Source organism: Perca fluviatilis, chromosome 18, assembly GCF_010015445.1.
Source record: "Perca fluviatilis chromosome 18, GENO_Pfluv_1.0, whole genome shotgun sequence".
NCBI classification, from domain to species: Eukaryota; Metazoa; Chordata; class Actinopteri; order Perciformes; family Percidae; genus Perca; species Perca fluviatilis.
In genome coordinates, this window is record NC_053129.1 from 31,506,673 (window position 1) to 31,526,553 (window position 19,881).

The 19,881-nt window shown below is 40.0% G+C and overlaps 1 protein-coding gene across 1 annotated transcript in view; it reads left to right on the plus strand.

Annotated features, from left to right (window-relative positions):
- The first annotated feature begins 954 nt into the window (after nt 1-954).
- The window catches only part of cnksr3 (cnksr family member 3), a 68,125-nt gene continuing 49,198 nt past the window's right edge, over nt 955-19,881 (plus strand). Inside the window, exon 1 of the mRNA XM_039782029.1 lies at nt 955-1,185. Coding sequence (XP_039637963.1) covers nt 1,134-1,185 — 52 coding nt within the window. The 5' untranslated portion in view covers nt 955-1,133. The remainder of the gene's footprint in view (nt 1,186-19,881) is intronic.

Sequence of the window (19,881 nt, forward strand, 5' to 3'; positions counted from 1 at the left end):
CTATAAGTGTACATACACCCACAATGTTTTTTTAAGGTAACATAACACATTTATATTTACGGCGACGTTCAGACTGCAGGCGAAAGTGGCCCAAATCAGATTTTTTTTGGAGTCAAGTGACCAGGTCACACTTCTTCAGAAGTAGTGTGAACATTCAAATCCTGGCGCACCGTCAGAGTGGTGGCGCGTGAGCGTGTGCGATAGGACCCGAAAGATGTTGAACTATGCCTGGGCAGGGCGAAGCCAGAGGGCACTCTGGTGGATGCCTGTAGCGGTACTGACGTGCAAATCAGTCGTCCGGTCACACAGACCTCTGGAGTGAATTTGCAGCCATAACCGCGCAAAAGGCCAAAACAGCCAGTTTGTCTCTCTTTCTCTTCATTCTTCTCCTCCTTAAGCACCTGCTCATTAATGTCACGGCTGGCATTACAGAAACATTTTGATATGAAAGTGAGAATGCTGACTTCCTCTATAATAACTTTAGTGCGACAGCGCGCTGCGTCTGATGTCATTGTTCTTTTGCGCATGTGGGTCAGATCGAAACCGCACAACAGTTCACACTGGAATCTGATATAGGCCACATTTTAAAAAGGTCATGTGAACAGCCACACCAAAAATCATATCTGAGCAAAAAACTCATAATTGCATTAAGACTGGGTGAACGTATAAACGTATCGCTAATGTTCTGTTGTTCCCACAGCTCCTGAAGGCAGCATTAACACACACAATGTGACAAATTTCAGTATTTTTTCCCCCCGGTAACATCACTTTAGCAATGAGTTCAAAGAATACATTCATTAAATTCAACACTCCATTGAACAAAAAGTTGTTCCCACAGCACCTGAAGGCAGCATTTATATTCTCTTATGGGATTGGAGGATAAGGCACAGATGGGCGGGGTTAAATCCCTTGGTAAACCGACACCCGCCCCACGCGCATGTGTTGTGCTGTGACTGTAAACTTTGTCCACGAGCTCAGTCAGTTGGCGGCGGAGCGTTGAACGGTTGCTACTGCGTCTGTCTCTGTGCCGTAACGGGAGCCCCTCCGTTAATCATGTCCGACTAACGGTTTCATTCGGTAATTTCGGTGAAGCGAGAGATAAATTGAATCCCGGAGAAAAGCCGGTTGGAGAAATGGAGGCTGTGAGCAAGTGGACCCCGCAACAAGTGGTGGACTGGATCCGAGGTAAGACTGCCAAATACCGCGACCTAACGTCTATCTGATGGGTCACTGCCGGGGGAGACTAACTAACGGTCCTGTTGTAGCCGTTAGCTTTTATGGCGGCTAATTCAACACTTTCACTAGAGCTGTAACAATTGCACATTTTGCTGTCTAATTAATTGTCTCAAAAACCATTGCAGTTGACAATATGATTGTCCCTTTCAGTCATATTCAAAAGATAATTATTCATGTATTACTTTTGCTAACAAATTACAGTTTTTAAATGCATCCCAGAATACATCGTTTGGTTATATCATTGATTGTCATGTGACCCAGATAATGTAGTTAATATCACAAATATATGGTGGCCCTGAGAGGCCACAACACCAAAATTAAGAAAACGCACACAAATAGACCACAGCATGCAACATTAAGAAAATTTACACAAATAGACCACAGCATGCAACATTAAGAAAATTTACACAAATAGACCACAACACGCAACATTAAGAAAATTTACACAAATAGACCACAACACGCAACAAAAAGAAAACGCATGCAAATAAAATCTTGTTGTGGTGTGTGCGTTGTCTATTTGTGTACATTTTCTTACTGTTGCGGTCTATTTGTATACATTTTCTTACTGTTGCGTGTTGCGGTCTATTTGTATACATTTTCTTAATGTTGCGTGTTGCGGTCTATTTGTGTAAATTTTCTTAATGTTGCGTGTTGCGGTCTATTTGTATACATTTTCTTAATGTTGCGTGTTGCGGTCTATTTGTATACATTTTCTTAATGTTGCGTGTTGCGGTCTATTTGTGTACATTTTCTTACTGTTGCGTGTTGCGGTCTATTTGTATACATTTTCTTACTGTTGCGTGTTGCGGTCTATTTGTATACATTTTCTTAATGTTGCGTGTTGCGGTCTATTTGTGTGCATTTTCTTAATGTTGCGTGTTGCGGTCTATTTGTATACATTTTCTTAATGTTGCGTGTTGCGGTCTATTTGTGTACATTTTCTTAATGTTGCGTGTTGCGGTCTATTTGTGTACATTTTCTTAATGTTGCGGTTGCGGTCTATTTGTGTACTTTTCTTATGTTGCGTGTTGCGGTCTATTTGTGTACATTTTCTTACTGTTGCGTGTTGCGGTCTATTTGTGTACATTTTCTTAATGTTGCGTGTTGCGCGTCTATTTGTATACATTTTCTTAATGTTGCGGTGTTGCGGTCTATTTGTGTACATTTTCTTAATGTTGCGTGTTGCGGTCTATTTGTGTACATTTTCTTACTGTTGCGTGTTGCGGTCTATTTGTGTACATTTTCTTAATGTTGCGTGTTGCGGTCTATTTGTATACATTTTCTTAATGTTGCGTGTTGCGGTCTATTTGTGTACATTTTCTTAATGTTGCGTGTTGCGGTCTATTTGTGTACATTTTCTTACTGTTGCGTGTTGCGGTCTATTTGTGTACATTTTCTTAATGTTGCGTGTTGCGGTCTATTTGTGTACATTTTCTTAATGTTGCGTGTTGCGGTCTATTTGTATACATTTTCTTAATGTTGCGTGTTGCGGTCTATTTGTGTACATTTTCTTAATGTTGCGTGTTGCGGTCTATTTGTGTACATTTTCTTAATGTTGCGTGTTGCGGTCTATTTGTGTACATTTTCTTAATGTTGCGTGTTGCGGTCTATTTGTATACATTTTCTTAATGTTGCGTGTTGCGGTCTATTTGTGTACATTTTCTTAATGTTGCGTGTTGCGGTCTATTTGTGTACATTTTCTTACGTTTGCGTGTTGCGGTCTATTTGTGTACATTTTCTTAATGTTGCGTGTTGCGGTCTATTTGTGTACATTTTCTTAATGTTGCGTGTTGCGGTCTATTTGTATACATTTTCTTACTGTTGCGTGTTGCGGTCTATTTGTATACATTTTCTTACTGTTGCGTGTTGCGGTCTATTTGTATACATTTTCTTACTGTTGCGTGTTGCGGTCTATTTGTATACATTTTCTTAATGTTGCGTGTTGCGGTCTATTTGTATACATTTTCTTAATGTTGCGGTCTATTTGTATAAGTTTTCTTAATGTTGCGGTCTATTTGTGTACATTTTCTTAATGTTGCGGTCTATTTGTGTACATTTTCTTAATGTTGCGGTCTATTTGTATAAGTTTTCTCAATGTTGCGGTCTATTTGTGTACATTTTCTTAATGTTGTGTGTTGTGGCCTCTCAGGGCCACCGTACGAATACACAGCCTATGAAGTAGGGCTGGGCGATATGGCGAAAATCAGATATCGCAATATTTTTCACCAAATACCTTGATGTCCATATTGCGACGATATTGTAAGGTTGACAGTTGGTGCTTTCACAAAATATTTTCACATTTAGATTTTAGATAAATAACCATCAGTAATATGGATATGATGACTAAGTGGGGAAAAGGCAAATAGAACAGCTAGAACAGTCTGGTAAGTTCAGAACTGACTCATCACTTTGCTGTAATGCAGCCTTTAAAACCAGGAAAAGACTAAACTTACCATGTAACGATATCACGATTCTTCAAAATCTAAGACGATCTCTAGTCTCATCATATCACGGTATCGATTATAATATTGATATATTGCCCAGCCCTACTATGAAGTAAACCACGCCTCTTTATTATCATAAAACATTGTAATTGTGTCCTAAATGACCATAAAACTAACAACTAGCATCAACAGTCATACCTCTGAGGACCTTGTTAGCAATTCAAAGAACAAACAAGGAAATTATTATGTAATAATTGTTACAGGCCTCACTGCTGTTTAGTTTACAGTTTGAAGTTTTAAAGTAGTTTCTCGGCTGCAACTTTAATCACAGATAAAACAAATATATTTACAATAAACTATTTTATGTTTACAGTTTTATATGTTTTTTTAGTTTTTAGGCACAAAGCATACAATCGGTCATGTGTTACCTTGTTTACCTTTTTTTTAACTGACTGTCATATTTCCGTTTCTGGTTGTTGCGTGGCAGCTGGATGGGATTTACAGGCGGCTCTGAGCCAAGTATTCATTTTCGTTCCAGTTCCAGTGTGTCATTAAAAGCAATAAACTGGCCCGACCAGTTATAACCCATCAACGATCAAATGTCTCTCAGGCACATGATGAACCTGGAGGTTTGATTAAAAACCTGTTGGTTTATACTACCAGCAGTTTGAGCAAGCAGCAGCAGGAGGGAAGTTGTGTCTGTTGCAGAGTTTGAAGCCACAGTTTGAGTCTCTAGTGAGAATCGTTTACATTTTTTGCAGCCTTGAAAGTCAAAAAAATTCAAAATAACTGCTCATAATCGCTGCATTTTTCATAAGACACCTGCACAGGGTTTTACCCTTGTGTTGTCTTCCCTGTCGACCGTGCAACTTTTAGTTTTTATGGGTCAGAATGTAAAAATAATGCCAATGTATTGCCTGTCTTCTTCGACACTTTTTGTCACTTTTTTTTTCGAAGTTTCTGTCAATAATTTTGTGCGTTTCTTTGACATTTTTTTTAAGTTTTTCCCATGTTTTTGTCACTTTTTTTTGTGGAGATTATCCTCACGTTTTTGGAGATTTTCCTGACGTTTTTGTCACTTTTACTGACGTTTATGTCACTTTTTTTGATATTTTTGTCACTTTTTTTGATATTTTTGTCACTTTTTTTTAATGTTTTTTTTCCGATTTTTTTGTCACTTTTTCCAATGTTTTTGACACTTTTATCGAAATTCTTTTGTCACTTTTCCTGACGTTTTTGGAGATTTTCCTGACGTTTTTGTCACTTTTTTGATATTTTTGTCACTTTTTTATATATTTTTGTCACTTTTTTATGTTTTTGTCACTTTTTTTAATGTTTTTTTTTCGAATTTTTTGTCACTTTTTCCAATGTTTTTGACACTTTTATCGAAATTCTTTTGTCACTTTTCCTGACGTTTTTGGAGATTTTCCTGACGTTTTTGTCACTTTTTTTGATATTTTTGTCACTTTTTTATATTTTTGTCACTTTTTATGTTTTTGTCACTTTTTTTTAATGTTTTTTTTCCGAATTTTTTGTCACTTTTTCCAATGTTTTTGACACTTTTATCGAAATTCTTTTGTCACTTTTCCTGACGTTTTTGGAGATTTTCCTGACGTTTTTGTCACTTTTACTGACGTTTTTGTCACTTTTTTTATATATATTTTTGTCACTTTTTTATGTTTTTGTCACTTTTTTTAATGTTTTTTTTTCGATTTTTTTGTCACTTTTTCCAATGTTTTTGACACTTTTATCGAAATTCTTTTGTCACTTTTCCTGACGTTTTTGGAGATTTTCCTGACGTTTTTGTCACTTTTACTGACGTTTTTGTCACTTTTTTTGATATTTTTGTCACTTTTTTTTAATGTTTTTGTCACTTTTTTTTAATGTTTTTTTTTTCGATTTTTTTGTCACTTTTTCCAATGTTTTTGACACTTTTATCGAAATTCTTTTGTCACTTTTCCTGACGTTTTTGGAGATTTTCCTGACGTTTTTGTCACTTTTTTTGATGTTTTTTTTTCTCGAATTTTTTATTACTTTTTCCGATAAATTTTTTTTGGTCACTTTTTTGATTATATTTTTTTTAGTCATTTTTTTCAAATTTTTTTGTCACTTTTTCCGATGTTTTTGACACTTTTATCGAAATTCTTTTGTCACTTTTTTCGGTGTTTTCATTTCTTTCCTACGTTTTTCTTAACATTCTATTATAATTTTTTTTTTTACATGCTATAAAATTGAATAAAACGCCCAAATTCAATGAAAGTAGTGAACTGATCATTTATTGAACTTGTGAAGTTAGGGAACCACCCGTGTCATTTAGTTTAAAAAATGTGGTTGAAAGAAACCCACATTTTCTGATTCTAGCCTAGAAACTCCGATTAGACCCGAGGACAACAGGAGGCATCGTGGGCAACTCTTTCATATGATTGAGAGAAAAGGGTCTTCTTCTTTAAACGCCAAATATCTAAATCTAGGTTTCTCGTCTCTGCGTCTTCTGTACGAGTTGAATTTACTATTGTGAGAAAGCGAGTGTCCGTTGTAGCAGCGCAGACAATACCAGCTCTCGATAAAGGTCGGCCTCCTTTCTGTGTGGAGGGGTCAAAAGGTCACCGTGGAACTTTTATTGTGGCAGCGCCGGCATTTAACCACATCTGACGATCAGTCACTTTTGTTCTGCGTGAAAAGAGTGACACACACACACACACACGTTTCACTATCTTTGTGGGGACCCGTCATTGACATAATGCATTTCCTAGCCCCTTACCCTAACCTTAACCATCACCACTAAATGCCTAATCTTAACCCTTACTCTAACCTTAACCATCACCACTAAATGCCTAATCTTAACCCTTACTCTAACCTTAACCATCACCACTAAATGCCTAACCTTAACCCTTACCTAACCTTAACCATCACCACTAAATGTCTAACCTTAACCCTTACCCTCACCTTAACCATCACCACTAAATGTCTAACCTTAACCCTTACCCTAACCTTAACCATCACCACTAAATGTCTAACCTTAACCCTTACTCTAACCTTAACCATCACCACTAAATGCCTAACCTTAACCCTTACCCTAACCTTAACCATCACCACTAAATGTCTAACCTTAACCCTTACCCTAACCTTAACCATCACAACTAAATGCCTAACCTTAACCCTTACCCTAACCTTAACCATCACCACTAAATGCCTAACCTTAACCCTTACCCTCACCTTAACCATCACCACTAAATGCCTAATCTTAACCCTTACCCTAACCTTAACCATCACCACTAAATGCCTAATCTTAACCCTTACCCTAACCTTAACCATCACCACTAAATGCCTAATCTTAACCCTTACCCTAACCTTAACCATCACCACTAAATGCCTAATCTTAACCCTTACCCTCACCTTAACCATCACCACTAAATGCCTAATCTTAACCCTTACCCTAACCTTAACCATCACCACTAAATGCCTAATCTTAACCCTTACCCTCACCCTAACCATAACCTAATTCTATCCCTAATCCTAAAACCAAGTCTTAACCCTCAAACAGCCCTTTAAACTTGTATGGTCCAGCATTTTGGGCCCCACAAGGCTGTGCAGACCCCACAAGTATACTGTATTCCCCGGTTTTTAAGACCCCACGAATATAGTAAAACAGGCCCACACACACACACACACACACACACACACACACACACACACACACACACACACACACACACACACACACACACACAGACAGAGGGGTCATGTAACGGGACCAGGAGGACTCAGTTAGGCTTGTTCTCTCTGTTTCCTGTCACTCTCTCAAAACGGTGAATTTTCTCACCACAGTTTGGTATCTAACTGCTGCGTTCATTTTGGATTCTGCAGTGTTAGAAATCCACTATGACCACTTCTACGGTCAGAAACATTGTGCCAAAATATGGACAATAACATCGCTTTCAACGGGCTTATCGCCACGGTAAAATTTCTGCCGCCACGGTAAAATGAACATAGAGGAAAGACTGATTGATTGATTGATTGATTGATTGATTGATTGATTGATTGATCAGTAAAGTGACGAGCAGACACTCTGAACATGTTCTCGCAGACTTTAGGTTGAATTTAGAGTGAATTTGAATTAGTTTTGTGTGTTTAGTGCAAGTACAGCGAAGACTATTGTCTCTCTCTCTGTCTCTCTCTCTCTCTGTCTCTTCTCTCTCTCTCTCTCTCTGTCTCTCTCTCTGTCTCTCTCTCTCTCTCTCTCTCTCTCTCTCTCTCTCTCTCTGTCTCTCTCTCTGTCTCTCTCTCTCTCTCTGTCTCTCTCTCTCTCTCTGTCTCTCTGTCTCTCTCTCTGTCTCTCTCTCTCTGTCTCTCTCTCTCTCTCTGTCTGTCTGTCTGTCTCTCTGTGTGTACGAGTCAAGCAACAGGTTCTTTTGTTGGGAGGTGCAGTCGTTGTGGTTCCCACAGCTGCTCCGCCTGACCACAAACGCTTCATCCAAATTCCTGGAATAATCCTGGAATATCGTAGCAGCTGGAGGTGTATCCCAGCAGAGGGATAGTCAGTCAGGGAAGTCCGTGAATCAGGATCTCAACGCTAGATGGGAGAAATTCCCACACATTGGACCTTTTTTTTTTTTAAAGCGTGATTAATCTCGCAGGGGACTCAAGATATTTATTAATTTACAGTTAATGCTGGGTATCATCTGAAAGATTTTTAAGGCTGGTGCTAATTTGAGTTGGAGGTGTATAACTGTCACAAAATATCCCAAAGCTAACGCTGCGTCCAGTTCCCCCCCACTAACGTACTGGACACTACGCCGGCTTACATATCCCACAATGCACTGCGGTAGTAACGACAGCGTTTCATAACAGACAAACAGAAACCGAGGAGCTCTGTAATGCCCGTGACGCTCTAATTTACATATCTACATATTTAAACAACCGTTGGTCGGAGGTCGCCAGGGGTTACCATGGTCACGCTTCTTCACCGCGGGGACGTATTAAGAGAGCTTCAACGGCAGGGAGGAAGTGACGTTGAAAATTACAGCGTGTTGCTTCCGAAAAGATGCACACTACTGTTTATTTACACAAGAGTATGTGTTTAGATAAAACAGATGTTGACAAAACTGTCCTTTTCGGGACATCATTTGAAACTGGGGAAAATCTGAAGTTGAAAAAAGGTAAATACATTGCAATATATCGCAAAATATTGCAATATGTTTAAAATCGCAATAATATCGTATCGTGGCATAAGTATCGGGATGATATCGTATCGTGGGGGCTCTGGTGATTCCCACCCCTATCACCTGCCCATGTCGAAGTGTCCTTGGGCAAGACCCTGAACCCAGAGTTGCCCATCGTATGTAAATGCCGATTTCATGCCGGTCAACGCTACAATTATCTGACAACATTAGGCACACACGAACGCCACAGCACGGTCTCTTTCTCTCATCTTTTCCACCGTGTGTGGCGCGTGTCGGCGCTATTCTCCCACATGTAGGGAACCTGGTGAGTTAACCTGCAGCATGTCAGCTGTTTGGAGATTCTTCAGCGTGTGTGCAGAAGATAACAAGTTTACAATATGCAGCACCTGCTAGGAGAAAGTAGGGCGTGGAGGGACCACACCGAAAACCCAAAATCACATTATTTTTTTATTTTTTTTGTATATTGGATGTCAAAAGAAGGAAATGGTTCCAACGTTGCACTTTAGAGTAATTTAAATAGTTCTATTTTATAGTGATCCATTATCTGTTCAAAAAAATATCTGTGCAAAACGCTGGTTAGAAAAAATGAAAGTGGAATCGGCTTAAATCAGTATCGGCTGGCCTAACTCAATGAAAATCTGAATATATATATATATATATATATATATATATATATATATATATATATATATATATATATATATATATATATATATATAATAAATATTTTTTTATGGGCATTTCCGCCTTTTTAACGATAACACAGCTCAGATGTGAGAGGGGAGAAAACCGTCACAGGTCGGACTCGAACATATGTGAGCCTGCTCTACAAGCAGGTAGAGCAGGCTCACAAAAAAAAGAAAAATGTCAATGACCACATCAGCTGTATCCGTCCATACACAGCTGCCATCTCGACCATTTCCTTTCCCCAAGTTCTTTATCACCCGTGCAGAGAGCTGCCATTCGCCTGTGCAGCGCGCTGCTGTCCAGATATGTGTGCCTGCTCTACCAGCTGAGCTAACCGGCCACTGGTCCTTTTTGTGTTTTGAGACTGCTGGCGTTGTCTTCTAACCCAGGGATCTTCAACAGGGGGTCCGGGACCCCTAGGGGGTCCTCAGAGTCAATGCAGAGGGGCCTCCAAATAATTTTTTAAAGTTTTTTCGAAAATTAAAAAAGTCTTAACATGAATCCAACATATTATTAGCAAAAATAAGTCCCCACTGCTTACTGGCCTATGGGTAAAGTAGTCACTAAGGTGGCCACCAACAGATGAAGTTAATAAGGATTCACTGTGCCACATGTAACATTAACAGTAATTAATTATAAAATAATGCCATCAATTATTAGGGTATTTTACTGTAATAGCTTAGTATTCTATGCAACAACAAAAAAGCTTTGCATAGAATACTAAGCTATTGTATAAAGGCTTTAGGCCACCCTACACGTTACTGTAGGTCCAGTTTAATATGTAACTTCATTTTCGACAATATATGTAGTAGGGGGTCCCTGCTCCGTCTCTCTTTCAGTTAAGGAGAGACTGGTCTAGCCTATCAGCAAACCAGTAGAAGGCGTAGCCTCGTCCCCTGTATGCACCTGTGTGCAGGTGAGCCGTTCTAACTCTTCAGCTGGAATGAATCCAAATGTGCAGCATCTCATCCTGTAAGACGAGAGAACAGAAACTCTGCGATGAGGAGGATCTGAGTTCATCGGATCATCGAAGGTTGGTTGTTTGTTTAGTGGGAGGAGAGCCTTCCTCCCCTGAGAACGTGGCCAAATGTTGTCCGGCAGGAAGAGCGAGGCACGAAGGCTACATCCCCATTACTACGTTCTGGTTTAGGAACAAATAACGTTACTAACACTAGGGGTTGGGCACGGTTTTTGATTTGAAGAATTCAGGTTCCAGAGAGAAGAGATTAGTTCTGCTACTGGAGCTAAAACTCGTGTGTGGTCGGAGATCGTTTTTTGTCTCAAAAACGCTGATTTAAAAATGAAAACGTTAGGGCTGCCACCTCTTAGTCGATTAGTCGACTAAGATTTCTTTAGTTAAGTCATTTTTTATGCTTATTCATGCTTAATTACTCATTTCCAAGAAACTTATGAGCACATTTATGGTAAGCACAAGATTTAAAGTGGTGCTTTTGCATGATTAATTGTGGAGAAACTCAGTTTTACAGATGGTTAATTAACTACATTAATGGTGCGTTCCAGGCAACCCGTAACTCGTTTTTTCACAACCTTCTACCTGTGAAAGCGCCCTGGAACGGCAGTCAAACCTGTAACTTACTACTCGTGAGCTCGTACCAGATGGTTGTACTACCAGTTACAGTTTTTGACGTCACACACACATAAACAACAATGGCGACCCCCGTTGATGCTGTACAGACGCCGTTTATTAACAGTGATAAGTAGAAATAAATAGACATGAGGCAACGTAAAGTAACATAGGTAGCTAACGTCAACTAGCTAACGTCAACGTTAGGTAGCCGCTAGCTAACGCTAGCTAGAAGGGTTTGTGGTGACTTTGCCTGGAACGTTACCAAGTCCTGAGTCGTGACTTTAAGTCGTGACTTTAAGTCGTGACTTACGGGCTAAAAACTGTGTCTGTAACGCAGCATTATATTGTTCTTTTCTAGTCTTAACCACCTCTCTAAGCGCACAGCTCTGTCAATTAAATCAACTAATCGATTAGTCGACAAAATCGTATAAGTGTTAGTCGACTAAGAATTTCTTTAGTCGAGGACAGCCCTAGAAAACGTAGTAATGTAGATGCAGCCTAACAGAGTTGGGGGGTTAAATCCTCATCAGAAACACACAGATACACAGCTTTCCCTAGCTTTGTGGAAGACTTAGGTGCGTGTATTTTGGGGAAAAAAATGCATTTCCCCCATAAATTTAGTGGGATTTTGTGTCTCTTTGTGGGATTTTGAGTCTCTCTGAAGTCATGGTGTCTCCTTTTTTGCCTTTTTTTGTTTCCTTTGCGGTTGTTTTGGATCTCTGTGATCATTTGGCGTCTCTTCGTAGTCAGTTTGTGTCCCTTTTTGTGTTAGTTTTCCGTCTTTTTCATATCAGTTTGGACCGTTATTAAACGGAGTAGTGGCAGGGAAAACCCCGAGATAGTAAAATCGTCACACGATTGGGACTTTTACTTGTAACAGCATATTTTACAGTGTAGTATTAGTACTTTCACTTAAGTAAAGGATCTGAATACTTCTTTCTCTACTGGTAGTTTATAGTAGATACCACCAGGGTTGTCTACATGTGAATAGATTCTCCTGATTGGCAGATATGTTTTGGTCTTTCCTTGCTGTTCCGTTTGTGTTATCAGTGAGACTGAGTTCACTGAGCGGGGGGGGGGCCAGAGGAAGCATCCAGATTCCCTCCACCGAGCGCCACTTCCTGCCTCCCATACTGTGAGCAACATTGATGTCGTTCAGGAAGGGCGTGTGTACTGAGCCGCGTTCCTTAGACAGCGGCCGGTAGGAGCAGAAATATCACATTTTCACCGTGATGCAATTTCAGCTTTTAAAATGTTTTATTTTGAAATGTTTGGGTAAAAAAACAATTGTTTCCCCCCCCCCACTGAACACAATGTATTTGATTTTTAAACACACTGCACTAGAGATCGACCGACACTGGTTTTTCAAGGCCGATGCCGATGCCTATTATTAGTAGTTAAAGGACAAAGGACAACCTAGGGGGTTAATAACCTATTTGTACTGAGTCGACTGTTCTCTGGGACATGTTTTCATGCTAATCGAATGCGTCTAAGTCTAATAATGTACTGACAATTTCAATAATTGGTTAATTCCGCAAAACTGCCAACATTTATCCACTTCCAGCTTCTTAATTGTGATGATTTGCTGCTTTTCTTGTATCTGATTTTTGGCCTGAACATCTTCAGTTGGACAAAACAACTGATCCGAAGACTTGACATTCTGACAATCGATTAATCAGTTAATCCAGAAAATAATCAACAGATTGACAGATGAGGAAAATAATTATCTTTTTTTACACCGTTAAAAGTAATGCCATGTAAATGTACTGTATAATAAGAAGTCATTGTGGACTAGAGCTACATTACAACTGTTGCTTTTTCGCTAAACGTTTCTGTAAATAACTATTGGATTTATCCATTGTTTCGTCTATGAAATGCCCAGCAAAAAAAGCTAAAGAGACGAATGTCTTCATCCCAAATGTATTAAATTGTTATGATACAAAACTGAGAAACTAATGTTTGTACCTAAATGAGCTAATGAGCTTATCTGTTAAAGGTTTCCCACGTTCCTGCTGCTGTGAGAGCTGAGCTGTGTTAGTCGGTAATATCACCGTGATTCCAGTAGCGCCTCGTTACTGGATCCTAGTAAAGCAGATTGGGAGATTTGTTCAGCCTGCGTCAGAGCTCCCGGCTCCAGCCACCTCAAAGGTCTAAATGGACTTCATGATAGAAGCGAATATAATATAATAGGGGATGTAATGGTTGGATGTGCCATTTCACACGGCCTCTTCCTTGGCTCACCAGTTTAAGCATACATTTCCATTCTGGCGGTGCGGACCAGCCACTCCAGTAGACCTGCACCAGTGGGAAGGCTGCTACTGGTTAAAGTGGGAACACGCACGGCTCGGCTCCGCACACAGTCAACTCCCACAATTCCTGTTTGTTTGATTTCACGAGACTTCTGAGCACAAATCTGCACAACGCTCAAGGAAATCCTTTCTCTGTGTGTGTGTGTGTGTGTGTGTGTGTTATAGTGTAGGGTCTGTGTGTGTGTTATAGTGTAGGGTCTGTGTGTGTGTTATAGTGTAGGGTCTGTGTGTGTGTGTGTGTGTGTGTGTGTGTGTTGTAGTGTAGGGTCTGTGTGTGTGTTGTAGTCTAGGGTCTGTGTGTGTGTGTTATAGTGTAGGGTCTGTGTGTGTGTGTGTTATAGTGTAGGGTCTGTGTGTGTGTGTGTGTGTGTGTGTTATAGTGTAGGGTCTGTGTGTGTGTTATAGTGTAGGGTCTGTGTGTGTGTGTGTGTGTGTTTATAGTGTAGGGTCTGTGTGTGTGTTATAGTGTAGGGTCTGTGTGTGTGTTATAGTGTAGGGTCTGTGTGTGTGTTATAGTGTAGGGTCTGTGTGTGTGTGTGTGTTATAGTGTAGGGTCTGTGTGTGTGTGTGTCATAGTGTGTGTTATAGTGTAGGGTCTGTGTGTGTGTCTGTGTCATAGTGTAGGGTGTGTGTGTGTGTGTGTGTGTGTGTGTGTGTGTGTGTTTATAGTGTAGGGTGTGTGTGTTTATAGTGTAGGGTGTGTGTGTGTGTGTGTGTGTTATAGTGTAGGGTGTGTGTGTGTGTGTGTGTGTTATAGTGTAGGGTCTGTGTGTGTGTTGTAGTGTAGGGTCTGTGTGTGTGTGTGTGTGTGTGTGTGTGTGTTGTAGTGTAGGGTCTGTGTGTGTGTGTGTGTGTGTGTGTGTGTGTGTGTGTGTGTGTGTGTGTGTGTGTGTTTTAGTGTAGGGTCTGTGTGTGTGTGTGTGTGTGTGTGTGTATAGTGTAGGGTGTGTGTGTGTCATAGTGTGTGTGTTGTAGTGTAGGGTGTGTGTGTTTGTGTGTCATATTGTGTGTGTGTGTGTGTGTGTGTGTGTTATAGTGTAGGGTCTGTGTGTGATAGTGTTGTGTGTATGTTGTAGTGTAGGGTCTGTGTGTGTGTTATAGTGTTGTGTTGTGTGTGTGTGTGTGTGTGTGTGTGTTATAGTGTAGGGTCTGTGTGTGTGTTATAGTGTAGGGTCTGTGTGTGTGTTATAGTGTAGGGTCTGTGTGTGTGTGTGTGTGTGTGTGTGTGTCATAGTGTGTGTGTGATAGTGTGTGTGTGTTATAGTGTAGGGTGTGTGTGTGTGTGTGTGTGTGTGTGTGTGTGTGTGTGTGTGTGTGTGTGTGTGTGTGTGTGTGTGTCATAGTGTGTGTGTGATAGTGTGTGTGTGTGTGTTGTAGTGTAGGGGTTTGACAGAGGCCCAGTGAAGCTATGAATAGCCCCAGTGCTCCTTTTGCCACTTGTCCTCTCCACCCTCGTCCTGTTGTGATGGAGGAGGGGTAAATATTCCTCTCGTCGCCCCCCAGCCGAGGAGCGTCGGGTCCATACTCCGTGTTTGTGCTTCGACAACACAACACGCGCCATTTGTCGTAATGAACAGGGGATTAAGAGTTCAGCCGCGTTCATTTGTGTTGCAGCCCTACCTTTGTCACTTTTTCCACATTTCTGCATTAGTAAACATGACAAACAGCTTTCAAATGTTGCCTTTCTGCGAGAAGGATTTCAGGGTGGCGCTCTGTAAACGGAGGCCGAACGTCTTGTTTGTTTTGATCTTTCTGACCAATGATTAACTGGACTGTTTATGAGCAGCTGGAATTTTACCTTTTTACTGACTTCTTCCTCACGTGTCTTAGCAGTATTTGAGTTACTGTCAGGCCAGGAATTCAAGAGACGGTTTGAGCTGTAACCATGTCAACCAAGGCCAGGTTATTGAAAGATTTTAAAGTTTTAAAAGAACTGATGCATCAGAGACTTTAATCTAATGTCTGGGCAAAAAAAAGATACAACCATGAATTCAAGAGAAAAGACTTTTATCTGGTTGTAGGTATTTGTTTTTATATCGGTTGATATTAGATATGAGTCTTTCCGTGTCAAATCGGAGAGGTTTTTTTGTTTATATTTTAGATTTTGTTCAAACTTAACAGAAAGAAAGTTCTGTGAAATATTTTGGTTCGGGGAATTTGATCATTTTCGCACCCTAAAAACATTTTAGACTGGAAGCCAATGTGTTGTTGAGGAGGAAATATGGATTATCTAAATTTACTTTTGCGGGGGCCATTTAGCACCTTTTTTTTTTCTTTCTATTTTTAGGGGCCAGTTAGATATGACATCTGTTTGTGCCTTTCAACACTGTTTAGTCTGTGCCCCTACCAAACGGCTTGGCTTTAGCAGTTATATTTCTGAAGATATAGAAACATGACATCATGACTTCGCGTAAACATACACGCCCACTTTCTTAAGCCAAGTGGCGTGTTATCTCTACGCATCCACGATTAGTCGACTAATCGGTCGTTTTGGTCTTAATCAACTTAGATCTCTGTACTACATTAGTCATGTCTGATGCTGTTTTCATGCTGAGTGACTTATTTCCAAGAAACGTACGAGCACATCTCTGGTAAACACAAGAATTAAAGTGGTGCTTTTAGAGTGACAATTCACGCGCAATCGCAAGGTAATTCAATGGAGGCCAAACAGCGTTGGTAAACACGCTAAAAAGCGAGTATGTGTCTTGATAACACGCCAATAATGGCGTAGGAAATGGCGTGTCATACATACGCCACTTCATGACATCAGTCTGGATATAGAAACATAAACATGGCTTCCCGTCTAAGATGTTTTTAGGGGTCTGATGTAAACATCTACATAAAGTTTGAATAAAATGTGAAGAAAAACCTCTATCTGATTTGACACGGAATGATATACTGTAGGTAAACCAATCATCAGTCCAGACCTAGTTGTTGCAAATAGCATCGAGGCTTTTTGGCTGTGTGGTTGTTAAAGTTGTTTTTTCAGCAGGTAAATGAGCATTAGCTGGGTGTAAAGCAGTGACTGTGTTAACTGTAACTAGCACAACAGGACACAAACCGACTACAAAGAGACCCAAAACCAACCCCCCCCCCCAAAAAAACAAACAAAAAAGGACCAAAAAGACCCACAGCACGACTACAAAGAGACGCAGAATGACATCGGAGCCAAAAAGAGACTCAAAAACCCACAAAGAGACACAACATGTATGGTAGTGTTAATTTTGTCACCTATTTTTAATTTAGTCTTAGTCTTGTGCCAAAAATTTTTGTTAGTCAAGTTTTAGTCGACTAAAAGTCTCGCCATTTTAGTCTAGTTTTAGTCAAAAGAGAACTCAAGGTATCTTAGTCAAGTTTTAGTCGACTAAAAGTCTCGCCATTTTAGTCTAGTTTTAGTCAAAACATTTTAGTCTTTTTTTAAATAAATTATTTCTGATAACCATTTCAGTCAAATAGTTATAAAAATAAACAAATTCTATAAAGTTATATAAATATTGAGCCTCTTCCTTATTTCACCAGTAAACGACAAAAACAACCACTGCATGGGGAAAGTATATTTTACATTTTACAATAAAATAAATGCAGCACGAAACTGGCGAGGCGTATTTCAAGTGAACGCAACATCTGTTGTTTTTCAGACAGCTGCAGACTGTCGTACGTCTCGTGTTGGAAATAGAGACAAACCTTTACACCGTTTAGCTGTCAGCATTTTAACTGTGTTAAATCCAACTGCTAGCTAACGGTAGGCTAATGTTACCTGCTGCCAAGTTTAGTGTTAACTAGCTAACGGTATGCTAACGTTACCTGCTGCCAAGTGTAGTGCTAACTAGCTAACGGTATGCTAACGTTACCTGCTGCCAAGTGTAGTGCTAACTAGCTAACGGTATGCTAACGTTACCTGCTGCCAAGTGTAGTGTTAACTAGCTAACGGTATGCTAACGTTACCTGCTGCCAAGTGTAGTGTTAACTAGCTAACGGTATGCTAACGTTACCTGCTGCCAAGTGTAGTGTTAACTAGCTAACGGTATGCTAACGTTACCTGCTGCCAAGTGTAGTGTTAACTAGCTAACGGTATGCTAACGTTACCTGCTGCCAAGTGTAGTGTTAACTAGCGCCCCGTGCAGCGATGTTTCGGTTGACTCTAACGTCCGATTAGGAGCATCCGAGAGAAGCGCAGGCTATTCGGTCCGGTAGATAACGGTCGTTAGGGCACCTGTCGGTGCCGTAGCAACGGGTCTCACCTCCTTCTCTACCTTGGAACATGGGATGTACCCAAAATCTCCTCTTCCTTTGCCGAACTAGGAGAAGGACCACCAAGTCATCATCACTGGATGATGATGATGATGAGGAATCCATCTATTTTTGTTGTTCGTTTTTTTTTTCCGGAAAGAGAAAATGCCGCGAATTCGCACCAAACAACTGTCACAAATTGGCATCGCTGCCGGTGTGAATAGTTTTTGATGCAAAAATATTCGCAGGCAATTATTTCACACTTATTCGTCACGCCCCCGGTGTGCAGCGGCTTTAAGTCTTCCACAAAACTAGGGAAAGCACCGGATGTAAGCATATGCATGAATCTCATATGTAAACAAAACCCACTATCTGATCTGAGACCGAATTACCCATTTTGGTAAACATTGGTATTTGGTAAACCAGCCAGCGGTCCATACCTAGTTTTTGCGGTAAAGTTGTTGTTTTCTCAGCAGGTAACTGAGCGGAGTAAAGCAGTGGCTGGCTCTGATGGCTTTTCGAGGCGAACCGGCTGGTTTTGTCATCGCAGTAAGAAGTGCAACTTTCCCACCCTGAGCTGCTGCTGCTGTTGTCTGTCGGTACACAGAGAGTTTCCCAGCAACAGCTGAGTGACAGCAGGGCAGAGGTCCAGAGTGGACCAGACCACAGGCGGAGAAATTACCTTTTTGTTACATCTGTGGCTAAACTGTGGAATCTGGTGCTTCTGGAAATGCAAATATCCGTACCAGGTTCAATTAAAAGTCTCAAGTCTTGTTTTCTTCCTACAAGTTTCCTAAAAGGCATTTACTTTACTTTTACAGGGTTCAATGTCAGTTTTTTTTTTTTCAAATTCTACTTGCCCAAAGTCCATTTTCACAGGACCCTTTACAAATGTTATTTTTTGTTGTTTAAATAAAAAGAAAGTAAAAAAAAAAAAAGCCAAAAGCTTTAAAAGTTGGGGAAAAATCCTATAAAAGCGCCCGCGATGTAATCGTGATTGTATTACATTTTATTGTGAAGCACTTTGTGATTTTTATCTGTGAAAGGTGCTATACAAATAAACTTTACTTACTTAAAAAAATATATATTTAAAGTTCGAACAAAATGTTTAAAAGAAAATGCCAAAATCTTTAAAAAAAAAAATTGTAAAAGCTTACGAAACGTAACAAAAACATTGAGAAAGTAAAAAAAAAAAACTTTTGTAAAGTGAAAAGCGTTGGAAAAAAAATAAATAAATTAAAACCGTCCAAATAAAACCTCACAAAGCGTCAAATGTGAACAAAAACCTTTGGGAAAAAAAAAAAAATGTCAAAAACTTTATCAGAATCAGAAATACTTTAATAATCCCAGGGGGAAATTATTTTCGTTACCACTCCAGGTATACAAACAACAAATAAAAACAACATATATTATCAATACTTTAAACATATATAATAAAAACAAATATACAGTAATAATATATAAAATATGAAATGTACAGCGATAATGTGCAAATAGTGCAATAAAAAGTAGTGCAATAAAAAGAGAACCTACAACCTACATAGCGTTTTACTTGGCCCGGGCCATCGGGCAGCCCTACTTGTTCATCACCACTTAGCTTTTATCTCACAACATTCAAGAAAATATCAAGAAAAGCACAGTCATCGTTTGGAGACTCAACATTTACCGACTCTGGCCGGACGTCGGTGAGAAAGTTGTCGATGTTGAAGTGTGTCTGTGCCCTTCCGTCTGTCTCCAGAGGGCTTTCGTGACTCAAATGTCTTCTGTCAACACACAGGAGGTCAGTTTCAAAGTGCTCTGCAGAGATTAAATCTTTTGAAATGGGCTGATTAGATTAAGACGCGTGGTAAATCAGAACAAGGTCGGGAACGGCTCTGCTGCTCAACGCAAGTCTCGTTAAAAGATGAACATGAGAGAGAATTTTATGATGATTTCAAGTTCTGGAAAGCTTTTGAAAATGCACGTGGTAGTAATTCTGTGTGTGCAAAGAGTGTCTTTTATACATGCTGTAGATTATAATCTTAAAAGATATGTTTAGGGAGCTTGTTCTCATGAACCATACGTTCGAACGTTAACCTACAGGACTTTCAAGCCAGGGAGCGGAGTTCGCTTCCTGGGGAAAACAAAGTACTTTCACTCAAGAAATGTGTGTTCTTTGGGAGTGTTTTAATACAAACCACACTCTTGGTACAATTGGGTAC